This window comes from Erythrolamprus reginae, chromosome 5 (assembly GCF_031021105.1).
Source record: "Erythrolamprus reginae isolate rEryReg1 chromosome 5, rEryReg1.hap1, whole genome shotgun sequence".
NCBI classification, from domain to species: Eukaryota; Metazoa; Chordata; class Lepidosauria; order Squamata; family Dipsadidae; genus Erythrolamprus; species Erythrolamprus reginae.
This window is the reverse complement of record NC_091954.1, coordinates 83,794,188-83,811,234: the sequence shown is the minus strand read 5'-3', so window position 1 is coordinate 83,811,234 and position 17,047 is coordinate 83,794,188. Positions and strand designations below refer to the sequence as shown.

The 17,047-nt window shown below is 35.5% G+C and overlaps 1 protein-coding gene across 1 annotated transcript in view; it reads left to right on the top strand.

The window, feature by feature from the left end:
- The window catches only part of COL4A4 (collagen type IV alpha 4 chain), an 82,952-nt gene that overhangs the window by 19,346 nt on the left and 46,559 nt on the right, over window positions 1-17,047 (top strand). Inside the window, exons 6-19 of the mRNA XM_070753335.1 lie at window positions 536-580; window positions 2,574-2,690; window positions 2,940-3,008; window positions 5,335-5,370; window positions 6,741-6,803; window positions 7,330-7,365; window positions 7,778-7,819; window positions 9,372-9,452; window positions 11,226-11,279; window positions 12,038-12,097; window positions 12,915-12,959; window positions 13,759-13,812; window positions 15,765-15,834; window positions 15,932-16,036. Of these exons, the coding sequence (XP_070609436.1) occupies window positions 536-580; window positions 2,574-2,690; window positions 2,940-3,008; window positions 5,335-5,370; window positions 6,741-6,803; window positions 7,330-7,365; window positions 7,778-7,819; window positions 9,372-9,452; window positions 11,226-11,279; window positions 12,038-12,097; window positions 12,915-12,959; window positions 13,759-13,812; window positions 15,765-15,834; window positions 15,932-16,036 (877 nt within the window). The remainder of the gene's footprint in view (window positions 1-535; window positions 581-2,573; window positions 2,691-2,939; window positions 3,009-5,334; window positions 5,371-6,740; window positions 6,804-7,329; window positions 7,366-7,777; window positions 7,820-9,371; window positions 9,453-11,225; window positions 11,280-12,037; window positions 12,098-12,914; window positions 12,960-13,758; window positions 13,813-15,764; window positions 15,835-15,931; window positions 16,037-17,047) is intronic.

Here is a 17,047-nt window from a genome sequence, read left to right as displayed (position 1 = left end):
TAATGATGAATGTAGGACTTCTGGCAAAGGAACAAGCTGCTAGGTTACAAGGAATAGTTTATTAGCTGAACAAAGGGTAGAGTTGAAAACTCCTTTTGAATTAAGTGAATTATAATTTTATAGACACATCCATATAGAATTTTGGTGACACAGGAATTTGGTTTGTCATTATTATTATTTTTTGCCAGGACTTCTTTGACTTGATTTCAATCTTACCCTAAATCTTGATATTCTGTAGTAGTCTCTCACCTGAATATAAACCAGATCCTCGTCACTTCACAATCCTAAACAAGTTTGACTAACTATCATGTCATCCCTACTAAGGCAATGAGTGAGGGCTTGGAGTCAAATGTCTACCTTTTCTGATTAGTCAGAAAGGGGCAATTTCTTCAATCTAGTGGCATTAATGATTGAGTGTATTGCCTCTCAAGCTTGTTCTAGTGAGAAAAAATAAATCTATTTATACAAAATTGTTCTATAAGTCATTTTTAAAGTAAAGCATATATTAATATAGTTTAATGTTGAATTTCTTCAGGGTCCAACTGGGGTTCCAGGATTTTCAGGTCTAGATGGAATGCCTGTAAGTATGCTGACAATGTCTTCATATCATATAAAACTGTAGAGCATTGATATTTCAATATATCCGTTTACTACGTTCATCTGATCTGACTATATTTTTTTTAAAAAACTGCACTATTCATCAAAAACATTCTGCAGTCAATTATGTAGTCTCCATCATAGAGATGTTTGCTGATGCTGCTAACAATATACACTTTTCAGGGCTTAATAAAATATTCTATTTGATGGTATTTTAATGTGTGAGACACAACTTATGAGGAAATTATCTAATAGAGAATTAACATCAGTCTTTGCAATGAGAATTAGCCCTACCTAGAAGAGAAGAAGGAAAAATTCCTTGGAAAAATCCCAGAACTTTAAAGGTTCTTATCAAACATTGTTGTTGTAAAATATTGTTAGATCTGGGCAGTAAGGCAGACTAGTTTAGAATCTTGTTACCAGCAGTTATTATACCCTCTCTGTATGAATGTTCTCCCATGAATTGCTTGGAATCCACTATACCAGATTACAGATTACAGAATAGATGAATACTATTTTTTTCTGAGTAAAGAGCATGGAGCTCATAGAACTTTATTCAAAGTTACCTTTGTCTCTCAAACCATAACGCTGTATTTTTTTAAAAAAAATCTTGCGATCTCCTTTTTATTAAACAGAATTTAGAAACATAAATTGTGAATATAAATAATAAACTACACCAAAGAAAGTAGTCTATTAATTTTTTTCTCTTGTTTTTATCTGAATGATTATTTGGATATAAATTAGTATTAAAGTTGGCTAGAAATTTTCATAAAATCCCTACTGAAGCTGCTGTTTGCCCCCAAAATAGATTATGATACTTCAAACAATTAGCAGCTGAAAGAAGAAGCTCTATAATAAAATGACAGAAAAATTATGATACATGTTCATATACAATATAATATTTATGAGAATTAGTATACATGTTCATATACAATATAGTATCAGCTTGTACTTGGCTGTTAATTTGTGTAAACATTTGAGTAGAATGTTAACCATAGGATTCATATAAATGCCTCCTGTATGTCCAATTTGTTCCTCTGACTACCCCAACATCAGCTTTCTGTTTCAGGTATGTTTAACAACTGAACATATTAAGGTCAATATTACCAAGTCAGTCTTGACCAAGCTGGGTTTGTTTAGACTTACCAACTTTTTAGAATTGTTTCTAATTCTATTGCAGATGCACTAAATATTATCTACATTTTTATCTTATTTTTATTTATTTATTTGTTTATTTATTTGTTTATTTGTTTGTTTATTTATTTATCTATCTATCTATCTATCTATCTATTTATTTATTTATTTATTTATTTATTTATTTATTTATTTATTTTGTCCAATACACAATGAGGGTTTTAGTGGATCTATATCTATATACACACATAGTAAAATACATGATGAAGGTTATAGAGGAGATACTCGTAGTAAAATATATCTAAGAAATAATAGAAAAGAAGGTATAGTAATACAGTAGAACATATCAATGAAAGAATAGAAGAAGAGATATAGGAACAGAAGAAAGGAATAGGAGATATAGGAGAGCAATAGGACAGGGGATGGAAGGCACTCTAGTGCACTTGTACTCGCCCCTTACTGACCTCTTAGGAATCTGGATAGGTCAACCATAGATAATCTAAGGGTAAAGTGTTGGGGGTTTGGGGATGACACTATGGAGTTCGGTAATGAGTTCCACGCTTCAACAACTCGGTTACTGAAGTCGTATTTTTTACAGTCAAGTTTGGAGCGGTTAATATTAAGTTTAAATCTGTTGTGTGCTCTTGTGTTGTTGTGGTTGAAGCTGAAGTAGTCGCCGACAGGCAGGACGTTGCAGCATATGATCTTGTGGGCAATACTGTACTTAGATCTTGTTTAAGGCGTCTTAGTTCTTAATTCATAATATATTCTTTCAATATATAGAGAGAAATGATGAGTTGTTTAATAGACATACAGAATTAATATTTTTTTTTCTGTTATAGGGGCTACCAGGAATTGAAGGACCCCGAGGGAAGCCTGGGGCAGATGGATGTAATGGTTCAAGAGGCGATCCAGGACTTCCAGGAGAAGTTGGATGCATCGGACCAAAAGGGTCACTTGTGAGTTATATAGTTTGTGATCAATTTATAAATGCTACTTATTTCTATGTCTATTTTCTTAGGTATGCTGGATTGACTTCATTGTACAGAAAATAGTCCCAGGGTGCACCCACTTTCATTCATAGCAATTTTCAATTAGAGTTTCGGTCCCGATAACAGACATAAGCCAAAAACTAACAAGCTTTATTATTTAAGCTTTTGTATGCAAATTCTTTCTATTTTTATCATAATTTTAAACATCTTTTATAGGGTTTCCCTGGCCAAAAAGGAGAAAAAGGAAATTCCGCAAATTCTTCTAAATTCATTCAAGGGTCAACTGTGAGTGTTATATCATTTTTAAAATAGTGCTTCATGATAAAGAGTTGTATAAATAATTTTAAATACAGGTGAAACTTGAAAAATTAGAATATTGTGCAAAAGTTCATTTATTTCAGTAATGCAGTAATTTCAGTAAAGATTATTTCACCTTAAAAGGTGAAATGTAATATATGAGAGAGACTCATTACTGTACATGCAATGCAAGATAGTTCAAGCCGTGATTTGTCATAATTGTGATGATTATAGGTACAGCTCATAAAACCTCCAAATCCATCATCTCAGAAAATTAGAATATTACATGCAATCAATAAAACAAGGGTTGTGCAGGCTCCCCAAATCAACACAGACTGTGGAAACTTCACACTTGACTTCAAGCATCTTTCTGTATGCGCCTCTCCATTGTTCCTCCATACTCTGGATCCTTGGTTTCCAAATGAGATTTTGTATTTGTATTTGTATTTATTAGATTTGTATGCCGCCCCTCTCCGAAGACTCGGGGTGGCTAACAACAATATAAAAAGACAATGTAAACAAATCTAATATTAAAAATAATCTTAAAAACCCCAATTTAAATAACTACTCATACATACAAGCATACCATGTATAAATTCTATAAGCCTAGGGGGAAGGGAAATTTCAATTCCCCCATGCCTGACGACAGAGGTGGGTTTTAAGGAGCTTGCGAAAGGCAAGGAGGGTGGGGGCAACTCTGATATCTGGGGGGAGCTGTTCCAGAGGGTCGGGGCCGCCACAGAGAAGGCTCTTCTCCTGGGTCCCGCCAAACGACATTGCTTAGTCGACGGGACCCGGAGAAGGGCAACTCTGTGGGACCTAACCGGTCGCTGGGATTCCACAGTCTGTGTTAATTTAGGGAGCCATGTCATCTGCTGGTGTTGGTTCACTGTGCTTCATTAAATTCAGGGTCAACACAGCCATCTACTGGGAGATTTTAGAGCACTTCATCGTTCCTCCTGCAGCTGAGCTTTATAGGGATGCTGACTTCAATTTTCCAGCAGGACTTGGCACCTGACCATACTGTCAAAAGCACCAAACCTGGTTCAATGACCGTGGGATTACTGTGCTTGATTGGTCAGCAAACTCGCCTGACCTGAACCCTATAAGTAATCTATGGGGCATTGCCAAGAGAAAGATGAGAGACATGAGACCAAACAATGCAGAAGAGCTGACGGCTGCTATTGAAGCATCCTGGTCTTCCATAACAACTCAGCAGTGCCACAGGCTGATAACTTCCATGTCATGCTGCATTGAGGCAGTAATTGCTGCAAAAGGAGCCCAAACCAAGTACTGAGTATATATGCATGCTTATACTTTTCAGAGGTCCGATATTGTATCGCATATAATATTCTAATTTTCTGAGATGGTGGGTTTGGGTTTTATAGGTGTTATACCCCATAATCATTGCAAATATGACAAATCACGGCTTGAACTATCTTGCGTTGCTGTTATGAGCCTCTCACCTTTTCACCTTTTAAATTGCATTACTTAAATAAATGAACTTTTGCATAATATTCCAATTTTTTGAGTTACACCTGTATGTAAGAACCATGACTTACACCCATAAAAAGTGCCATTGATTTAAGTAATATTTGTATTATTAATATTAGGAAATTCTAAAATTCTAAAAGTGTATATAAGACTTTAATACATGCAGCTGCTATAAAATGGAATTTAATCAAGATTTATTCATCATGAATTCATTTTCAATGTTTTAAAATCATGTATACAATACAATACTTTTGGATTATATTATTATTTAAAAATGATGAAGACTACGTCAAAGGCTTTTACATTCTTTTTATTATAATTTCTAAGTGGAAAATAAAATGTTGAGATAAATATTATCTTTTAAAGTATATAATTATTGATATAGTTTATTATGGAGGTGAAATCTTATTTATACTTATTTGAAAATGAGTTTTGTGCAACGGTGTGTTTTAATTTGGAATACATATATAAGACTAGACATATCAAAACTGGTTTAATACTTATATGGAAAGATTATGGATTCCTAAATTAAAAACAGTGATCTTATCTGTGGTATCAATGATTCTCACTCTAGTATAAGAATTGCAAAAATACCCATATGGAAGAAAATCACTATTTGAATTATTTAGATAATCATTTAAATTATTTAGATAATTATTTACATTACTTAGATACAATATATAAGTATGTATTTTGTGTTTATTTTTTCTATGTAGCTCTTTGTTTCCCTTTCTCTACATAAATCATTAAACTGTAATACTGTAATTAGTTGTTATCAGTAAGTATTATCTTTCATCTAAAATAGTGATTCTGGTTACAGGGAGAAAGAGGGGACCCTGGACCTCAAGGCACGCCTGTAAGCTCCTTCATCAATTTATTATTATTATTATTATTATTAATTAATTAATTAGATTTGTATGCTGCCCCTCTCCGTAGACTCGGGGCGGCTTACAGCAATGATAAAAACAATATATAATGACAAATCTAATAGTTAGATTTTAAAATAACAATAATACATTTAAAAAGTCTAAAAAATAAGAAACCCCAATATATAAAAAGCATACATACAGTCATATCATACACAGAACACTACATAGGCAGGGGGAGATGTTTCAGTTCCCCCACGCTTGACGACAGAGGTGGGTTTTAAGGAGTTTACGAAAGGCAAGGAGGGTGGGGGCAGTTCTAATCTCTGGAGGGAGCTGATTCCAGAGGGTCGGAGCCGCCACAGAGAAGGCTCTTCCTCTGGGTCCGGCCAAACAACATTGTTTAGTTGACGGGACCTGGAGGAAACCAACTCTGTGGGACCTAACCGGTCGCTGGGATTTGTGCGGCAGAAGGCGGTCTCGTAGATACCCTGGTCCGGTGCCATGAAAGGCTTTATAGTGATGACTAACACTTTGTATGGTGAAAACACATTAGTTTAATTTTCAGCTTTTCTATCTGGTTTGGAATTCTCTGCAGAGCTAGTAACCCAAACCATAGTTCACCACTTACCTTCCCAGCAATGTATGTACATGCCAGGATTAGATTTATGTGAGAATGTGCATATACAATTCAGTTTGTTACCATCTTAGGAATTCTTAAAATGGTGCCCTATAAAAGTTGTTATTTGTAAGCCATATCTTGCCATCTTTTTAGAAGGGGAGGGGACTATTAAATTATTGAGGCACATCCTCTTTTCAGCTACAGGATTGTCCTCTTTCAAAGTTCCACCTGTAAAGATTTGTTCATTTGGGTTTTTTTAACAACTAGACAGATTTCACAGGGGGACAAAAAAAAACCTTCATTCTTTTATTGTGTTGCCTGCCTTCAAAATAACATCTTGTTGCTGTGCATTGCAGATGCTCCAAATGGTGGGCAAACTTGTGATTAAATAACTTCATACTATTTTACTCATTATTGCATTCCCACAGAAAGTCTCCGTTAGTCTCTGTTACATTTGTAACTTCTGACCAATAGCTAAGACTATTTATTTTATTTATGTACTGTAATAGTAGTTAGCTTTTATTCTAGAACATTAATCACCCTAAAAATAAATTAACTGGCTGTTACTACTGTTTGGACTATTATATACTAACAGTTCCTAACAGTTAAAAAATGATGCGAGCAGGTAAGTGGGTACGTTATGAAAGCTTTTGCATACATAGCACAATTTTCTCCAGACAGTAAATAGAAAATAATATAATAAGCATGATATTTTGTGGTTATGTAATCTGTACTTAGGGTCCTAGAGGAGAAAGGGGCCGCAGAGGTCCATCTGGATTTCCAGGCCAACCAGGTGAACAGGTATAATTTTTACATTTTAATCTCTTACCTAACTGACACCATATTAGAATCTGCCTGTCTTTTATCTCCTAGTTCTCCTACAATCAATTCCATAGGAGTAACAGAGATCAATAATTTGGTTGGCAGTTTGCCCATTCGCTAGTAAATTTTACAAGCAACCCCCTTTTTAATCTAGACAAGGTTTATTGGAAATTATTTTTCTTTGCTAGCACCTATCTATCCTCCTCTAGCAGTGTCAGAAGTTAAGCTTTTTGTCTACAATAAAGACTATCAGGGAAAAATAATTCTGCAGAGGAGAGGTCTGAATAAAGCAATAGTGCAACATAATAGTAGGGAAAATATTAAGAAAAAGAACAGGACCAAAAACCATTTTCCTTTCTAATATTTCCAAATACATTGGATTTAACGCTGATAAAAACCTTCACCAGCATTGCTTTCAAGATTTGGGATTGTAAAATAAAACTGGCGATGAGGTAAGTTAGAACCCGCCCCTTGTCTGATTATATCAAAATCCTTCTTTTTACAGGGTTTTCATGGTCATCCTGGTTTATCAGGTGAACAGGTGAGAGAGTTTTGTTCTTGGAAAATTTTACAATTTCTTTATAATAATAATTACTTTTGAAAATATTCTTCTATTTAAAAAATCCTACATTTAAATAAAAGTGATATGTTTTAACATAAAAGGATATACCAATAGAGTAAAACTCTGATTTAATGGATCATTTAGGCAGGAGACATCCTTTAAAACTGTAAATATATGATTTATAGAATTACAGAATTAATCTAAATATTTGCAATAAATTCTTGATTTAACAGACAAATTGACAAAGATTTACCAGACACCAGTCCATTAAATGTGGGTGGTGTCCACATTAAAAATATTAATGTTGTTCTCATGTGAATTTATCATCTAATAATAATATAATGAATAATCAGTGTATTTTCTTTCTTTTAATATATTAATATTTCATTAGGGTAATCCTGGAATTGGAGTGGAAGGACAAAAGGGAGAGCCGGTAAGGGAAAAATTGGAAATGGGAATTGAACATTGAAACATTTAGCAGTTAACAAGATTATTGATTTTTCTTCCTCATAAATTGAGCTGTTTAAAATTTTTAGGCAGTGAGGTTTTTTGTAAGGGGCTAAATTTGGAATGGAGAAAATACAAGCAGAGCTTTACTTTAAAAGAAGCATTAAAATGTATCATCCTTTTGAAAACAAATTAATTCTATTTAATCTTCCATTTAGTCTGAATACAATCTGAGGTTTGTTTTCAAGTGAACCAGATCTCATGTAATCACTACTAAATTGCCTGTGACATCCAAGATTTCTGAATAGTAATTGATTAGGAAATTGAGTGTGAGTCAACAATTGGAATGGCTATAAAACTTAAATGCAGATTTAAACTGTATCACAAGAATTTTCCAGATTATAAGAAGCAATTGTTCCATTTTATTCTGCATTTGTTGGACTCCTTATTGAGTATTTGTCCAGGTATTGTGCTTTAATAAGGATTCAGAACAAAACTGGAAAGGGGTCAGGACCCTTTGGGGGTGAAATGACTGTTTCACAGGGGTTGGCTAAGACCATGGAAAAAGACAAATTTCCCCTCGTGTTAGGAACTAAAGCTTCTATTCTGGTGCCTTGGAACATATTTTTACAATTCGACCAATCGGGCATTTACAGTGAGGGTGTCCCTCTGACCTTTCTGCCAATCAGCTTTAAGCTCTGTTGGGAGAATTGGCACTAGACTTATGGTTGGGGGTCACCACAACATGAGGAACTGTATTAAGGGGTCACGGCATTAGAAAGGTTGAGAACCACTGGTTTAGAGTAAAGCAACGAGAGGGACTGAGAGGGACAGCACTCTTGAAATACCTGAAATAATGTCAAACAGGAAATGCTCAATAATATTATCCATCATTCTAGAGTCCAAGATTAAAAAAAATCAAGTTTCAAGAAAACAGAATGTGACTTACTGTTAATCAACTGTCAGAAAACTGTTTCACTCTTGATTTACATCTTGCCCCACCCAATGAATGAATGCTGGATATGTAATGTGTGAACCTGTTTAACTGTGGTTTTTTTAGAATACAGTTTTTATGTGGATTTCTAACATGCTGTAAGCTACCCTGAGTCCCAGGAAAAGAGCTTCATAGAAACCAATCAATCAATCAATCAATCAATCAATCAAATAAATTTAATTGATACATTCAAATGGAAGCTTAATAGCTATACAGTGTGGTTGTTTCACTTTTGATTCCTATTCTGAGCAAGCATTTGCAATCGATTACTTAAATGACTTCTGACTTCTACATTTTAAGGATTCTATGGTTCTGTTATAAAAAATCCCCATTGTATCTTCAGCAAGCAAGGAAAACGTGATTGCTTCAATTGCTTCATTCTTTAAGGGATAGATAAATTAATAATCTCTGATGTTTAAAATGTGTTGTACATGGAAAAAAAGAGGACATGAGAATGAATTGTCAGAGAGTAGTGTCAGATCAGGGAGTTGCAACTTACTTTTATTAGGCTGTTCACTCTATTTGCTCTTTCCATTTTTTGTAGGGTGATGTAGGACCTCCTGGATCTCCAGGACAGCCATTACTGGTTGGACCACCTAGTTCTAGGCTGTTAAAAGGAGAAAAGGTATTCCCATTATATAATGTATGGTTTCAATTCAGTAGTAAGAGTGATGCAGTGGAGCTCTTGCTTCACAATCAGGAGGCTGTGAGTTCAATCGGAGATACTTCACTAGAAGAGCCCTCCACTCCTCTATTTGCAAAGAATACCCTATGCATCCAGACTTGAAAACCTGGGCTTAGAAAGCTTAGAACTACATTGCCTTTGGCATATACCTAAGCATAGCTCCAAAAATTATCTGCTACAATGTCCTTCTTGTCAATGACTACTTCATCTTCAACCACAACAATACACGAGCACACAACAGATAGAAACTCAAAAGTGAACCACCCCAAACCTGACTGTAGAAAATATGACTTCAGCAGCCGAGTAGTTAATGCCTGGAACTTAGTACCTGACTCTGTGGTTTCATCATCAACGCCCCCCCCCCCCGCCAAACTTTACCCTTAGACTGCCCACTTTACCCAATTCCTAAGAGGTCAGTAAGGGGCCTACAAACAACTTTTGCAGAAAAGGTCATTAAATTGGGTGCAATCACCCAGTATGACTGATAAATCAGCATGACTGATAACCATAATTCATATCATATTCATAGGAATGTCACTGATATTTGTAAACCATCATCTATAGCAACAATAGGCAATTTGTGATACTCCAGAAGCTAGGAAACAGGCCTGATGATGAATATTCTGGGAGCCTTCTCTGTGGCGGTCACGGCCCTCTGAATTAGTTCCCCCTGAAGATTAGGACTGCCCCCACTCTCCTTGCCTTTCGCAAACTTTTGAAAATACATCTATGTCACCAGGCATGGAGGGACTGATATATCCTTAACTGTCTTGATTTTATGTATGGTGTGTTTGGGTTGCATGACTGTTTTTTTTAATAGGGGTTTTTAAAAACTGTTTTAACATTGGATTTGTATATGATGCTTTATTTGTTGTGAGCCGCTCCGAGTCCTCGGAGGGAGCGGCATACAAATCTAATATATTATTATTATTATTATTATTATTATTATTATTATTATTATTATTATTATTGAACACCATAGGCTTCTTACATCTAATCCAGTGATGGCAAACCTATGGCATGGGTGCCAGAGGTGGCATGCAGAGCCATATCTGCTGGTACACAAGAGGTTGCCCTAGCTCAAGTCCAATGTGCATGTGTATGCTGGCCAGCTGATTTTTGGCTCATATAGAGGCTCTGAGAGGTCATTTTTGGCTTCCAGAGAGCCTCCAGGGGGATGGGGGAGGGCATTTTTACCCTCTCCCAGCTCCAAGGAAGCCTTTGGAGCCTGGGGAGGATGAAACACAAACCTACTAGGTCCACCAGAAGTTGGAAAACTAGCCATTTCTGGCCTGCAGAGGGCCTCTGAGCAGTGGGAGAAGCTGTTTCTGCCCTCCCCGGGCATTTAATTATGGGTGTGGGCACTTGTGCATTCGCAACACTGCACGCACACTCTCTTTAGGCACCCAAGGAAAAAAGATTCGCCATCACTGATCCAATCTATAGGTTAATATTCTGTATTACCCAGGCTATTATGGATTATTAAATTAAAAAATTAAACAAATCATGGTTTAGTGTAACAAGTGAAGTCAGCCAATACTCCCTGTAGCAAAACAGTTTCTAGCATAAAATAATTTTTGAGGGGAAAAAGATTTAATCTTTTCAATTTATACTTTTTTAAATGAATGCATTGCAATACAGGGTATGGCAGAGCTAAAATCATACTATTTATACAATATTATACAATATTAAAACAAACACTTTAATCTTTAGGGAATAAGGGGAATGCCTGGATCTACTGGCGCAAGAGGATTGCATGGCCGCAAAGTAAGTGATAAGTGACAAGATTGCGTGGTCACAAAGTAAGTGACAAATATTCATTTCATCATGCTACTTACCAAGAATGCAAAGAAGGGACCTTTTTAAAGTTTTAATTACTATTATGCAACTGCATTTTTTCAGCTGCCAATTCCCCTGAGTAAAATGTATGTTGGAATTTACTTAAAAATACAATACAAGAGATATTGGGGGGAAATGCCATAGTCCCCAAATAGTATATGCTGCTTTTTCAATAGAATTCAAGTGGAAAACCACTTGCAAATGTATAGAATAGGGGGGAAATATATAGAGTAGGATTTAATTAGACAAGTGGTGTACCTAATTTAATTTAGTTTAAACATTTAATTAAGTATTTTTTAATATGAAAAAGAGCAACTCAGCTGTATATTTCCAAGCCAGTGTTGTTGTTGTTTTGAAGATGTGGCTGGGGAATTCTGGGAATTGAAGTCCAAACATCTTCAAACTGCCAAGGTTAAGCAACACTTGATTAAATCTCTAAAAAATGATTAGGAATGATGCACCTCAGTACATTAATTCTTCTTAGGCAATCCCTTAGAACCACCTGACTTTCATGGCATAGTAGCAATAGGTCTTTGAAAATAATAAGATGAGGTTCAAGTTTATTTTTTCAGAATTAGGAAAAAACATAGGCCCTCTTTAACAATATTCTCCCCTTCTAATTTTATTGGAAATAAGGGGCAACCAATCTTGAAATTATGTAACGAGTGTATTTTGAAAAACCACAGGGTGAATTTACAATTGGAGACAAAGGTGATAAGGGGATTCCTGGTGTTCCTGGAAAGCAGGTAAGAAATTCCAGAATGCTAACTTTATCTCATTTTAATGTACAATTAAAAAAAATAAAGTATACTTTCTATTATCCTCTATGTAGGATTTTAAAATGAGGGTTTTATGAAGTATTATTGCAAATTGATATTTGGAATGCTTAATTTATTAGCCATCAGTTAAGCATCATGAAAGAGACGGCCGCTTCTATTTTAAATCCACATAAACAAGTAAATAAAGGAAATTCTGCCTACATTCTGCTATTTTGTTTTTATTTACTTAATAAGCAAAATGTTTATGTAGAGCAGTGTTTCTCAAACTTGGCAAGTTTAAGATGTGTAGAATAATTGGGGAATTCTGGAAATTGACATTCACACATCTTAAAATTACCAAGTTTGAAAAATATTGATAGATAAAAATAAATTTAGCCAACAACCAGAAAAAAACCCTGATTTTACACTATATTTTTAATGAATGAGTACAGCATTCTTAATTGTGATTAAGTTAAAGTATTTTATATTCTTGCTTATTTAACTGTCATTTACATAATTTATCATCTGGCCTCTTTTCTTTCTTTCTTTCTTTCTTTCTTTCTTTATTCATTCATTCACTCACTCACTCATTTATTTATTTATTTATTTATTTATTGGATTTGTATGCCACCCCTCTCCGTAGACTCGGGGTGGCATACAAATTTCTGCTACATATGCAACAATTCAAACAAATGTTTTGATTCATTGGAAAATGTAAATAACCATTTACTTTTGCATTTTTTGAGGTACAGTTTTGGTCAAACCTTATATTATCTTTCTCTACCTCACCCCTTAATTCCTCTAGGGAGCTCCTGGCTCATATGGTCCTCTGGGTTTCCCAGGAAACAAGGTAGATACAACACCCAGAAATTGCATTGCTTATCTGTAGGATTTTTTTTTAAGATGGATGAATCCACCTATAAATGGGTAATTGGATGAAAACAGAGAGGAAAAAAATAATTGGACAATTTTAACAATACCAAAATATAAGATGCTAATGCTATTCAATTTCTTCATAAATGTTCTAGAGATTAGAGAAAGCCAAGTTTTTAAAAGTTTCATCAAGATCTCATCAAATAAAGTTGGCAAAAAGAGAATTGTGGAGATGTTTTATAGCTATCTCCAAGCTATGTAAATGGAGGTAAAAATGAGAAAGGTGTTTCAAAATCTAATAAATAAAAACAAGAAAATCTTGTGCCAATTAAAGAAAACCTTTTTCCATAATAAATTTTAATCTTTAATGTGCTGAAAATTCTGACTTTCCATTTAATATAATAATTCTGATTATTAATGGTGGTTATGATTATAAATGTTACCAGTCAGGTTTCTTATACGTAATTTTCAGGATCAAAATTGTTTGTTTCTCTAAAAAACAGTGCCTGGGGAATTAGAAATTTAAAAACTTTCTTATAGAATTATCTGATTGAAACAGGATCCTGAATCAGATAAACTTTTTGTCTTATTTTATTTACTACATTGTAATCAGTGAAAAGGATATAGTTTTGTCCAGTTTCCATGTTAATAATGCACACACTTTCCACAATCAGTGAGGCATCAACATTTTTTTTACAATTGTTTATGGATTTCTGATAACTTTAAATTTACTTCATTTTCTTAAAGAATCAAACATATTCAAAAATTTGTTTCAGGGTAGAACTGGAACACGTGGAAGTCCTGGTCAAGATGGCTTGATAGGCATTAAGGTTAGTTGTATTTAAATTTGTTATTCCTCTCATCCCCTAGCCTTTGTATATCCTAAAGCAGGGATGTCAAACTCAATTTCATTGAGGGACACATCAGGATTGTGTTTGACCTTGGTGTGTGTGCTGGGGTGTGTGTGGCTGGGGGACTGGCCAGTGCAGGTATGGGAAGCTTTACATCACTCATCAAGGCTTGTTTGATCAAAAGCAACATGAGAAAATATTATTTTACTGAAAGAGTAGTAGATCCCTGGAACAAACTTCCAGCAGACATGGTTGGTAAATCCACAGCAACTGAATTTAAACATGCCTAAGATAAAATACAGGAAATAGTATAAGGGCAGACTAGATGGACCATGAGGTCTTTTTCTGCCATCAATCTTCTATGTTTCTAAGGCTTCATTTTGGCCAGGACGGCCTCCTGAAGCCCCCTGCCAGAGAAAATAGAGCTGCACGGCTAGCCCGGTCTCCATTTTCACTGGCAGAGGGCTGCAGAAGTCCGTTGCAGCTGAAAAAAGAACCTGGGCATGTCGTGTGCAGCAGTGATGGGCTGCCAGCTGCTAACATTCATGGTGCACTCTGTGTGCATGGCATACAGCAGCTGAATCTCATGCGAGCGTCCTTGTGTGAGCGAGATTTTGGTGAAATACGTGGATTGCACAGAAGCTTGTGCAAGGGCACTCACATACACAAGATTTAGATGATTCCTCTCTATTTCTTTGCTTCTGCACATGTGTAGAAGCAAAAAAGGGCGAAAATCGCTGGTATATATAAAATATATCCCCATGTCCTCGGAGAGCAGCGGCATATAAATCTAATATATTATTATTGTTGTTGTTGTTGTTATTATTATTATTATTAATAATAATAATAATAATAATAATAATTAATAATAATTTATTAGATTATTATTATTATTATTATTATTAATAATAATAATAATATATTAGATTATTATTATTATCATCATCATCATCATCATCATCATCATCATCATCATCATCAATACAACACAGCAAACAGGATCACTATGCTGGATTTCGTATTTCATCACCAGTTGGGCACTTCCCAAGTACCTAGAACTGCGTGATGTAGCGGCAAATTATGTTTGCCGATCCCAGTAAAGCGGCCTTTTGCAATTGACAGATGGAGATTTTGTCAATTCCGATGGTTTTCAAATGTCCGCTGAGATCCTTTGGCACTGCGCCCAGCGTGCAAAGTACCACTGGGACCACTTTCATTGGCTTATGCCAGAGTCTTTTCAACTCGATTTTTAGATCTTTGTATTTCACTGTTTTCTCTAGCTGCTTCTCCTCAATTCTGCTGTCCCCTAGGATTGCGATGTGGATGATCATTATTATTATTATTATTATTATTATTATTATTATTATTATTATTTGGTGGAGAGGTACGAATGTTGTCGGGTACTAATCACTGAGCACCTGTTGTATGTTATGTGTGACTGCGTTCTGCACAATTTGCAGTTTCCAAACGCTCTTCCAAGGTAGCCCCATGTAGAGAACATTGCAGTAGTCGAACCTCGAAGTGATAAGGGCATGAGGGGGCCCTGTCAAAATAGGGCCGCACTGGTACACCAGGCAAATCTGGGCAAACGCCCCCCTCGCCACAGACAAAATATGATGTTCTAAGGAGTTTGAAACCCCTGCCCTAATGCAGTGAAATCAATTACTATTTCAGGTTTATATTTCTAAACATTTTTATTCAATACATCCCATTGCAATGCAATCAGGTCATGTTATTTGAAGCATTTATATATAATTGACGAAGCGCCTCATTTACTTTGTATTCTTCTAGGGCAATGTTTCCCAGCCTTGGCAACTTTAAGATGTCTTGCTGGCTGGGGAATTCTGGGAATTGCAGTCCACACATCTTAAAAAATGCTAAGCTCAAACACCCCTCTGGGGAAATGTCACTAAGTGTTCCTATTTTTATAGGGGGATCCTGGAGAGAATGGGCAGCCTGGGCCACCAGGACCTCGAGGAACTGCACGCACTGGACCAAAGGGTTACGTTAATCTTGTTCCATTATATTCATTTCCCATAAACCGTAATAAAATTCAACTATTTTTAAATGCAAGTATGCTTTCAATTTTCCTATACAGGTATTCAAGGAGACCCAGGAGACCCTGGACTTCATGGAGAGAGAGGAACAGATGGAGTGCCTGGTTCTGCTGGTGACAAAGGAAGGCAAGGGGAAGATGGACTCAGTAAGAAACATTTTAACTATCTTATTTATGGTAGATAGAATTAAAAAGCATCATCTGTTTTCAACTCTTTTCACAGCTGTTATGGACACATATTCTGAAATTTTATATATAATTTCTTGCATAACAACTAATGCTTTGAGTTATTTTCAAACCAAAAATAGTCATTTTTAAATTCTAAATTCTAAATTCTAAATTCTAAATTCTAAATTCATCCATCCATCCATCCATCCATCCATCCATCCAGCTAGCTAGCTAGCTAATTATTAATTAAATTTATATAAATAATATATATAAATATATTATTGTGGAGGGCTACAACAATAAAAAGAATACAAAATTTAAAACCCCAATATTAAAAGCCCTTTAATTCCCCTTGTTTAAAGAAAGTAACGGTAGGTTGTAGTTCTCTATATTCAACAAGGTTATGTTACTGATTCCAATATCACGTTAGTCCTTGTTTTTAGGCCTATGCAGGGTTTAAGATTTAAAACAGGGGTGGGTTCCACTTACTTTCACCACCTGTTCACATTGTGTCCCGTCGTGCAATTTTGCTTCTGCACATGCTCAGTAGCAGGATTCAGCCTGAAGAACAGCTGAAGAGCTGATCAGCTGTGCTTCTGGTGAAATAAATATCTGTATTGAACCAGGATGACACTTTTTCAAGCAGCGAAAGAAGAGAAGAAGGAAATATTTACTAAAAATTTCAAGAAAAGAGATGGTGGTGTCCATGGACCGGCACCAACCATGATGCCATCAGCGGGTCACTACCAGCTCAGGTGAACCATGAAGAACCCACCCCTGATTTAAAGACAGAAAGGATAATGGCTGCATCTTTTGTTGGGATGAACAGATGCTGCTTATAATGGCAACATATCCCAAATAAAAAGACCAATTCGCTTTATGGAATTGCAGATACTGTATATCCAAAGTGCACATTCTGAATGTTCCAAAGCAATTTCTTATTGTTGCATGTTGTTTGCTAATTGATATGGTGATTAACGTTTTGTAAGT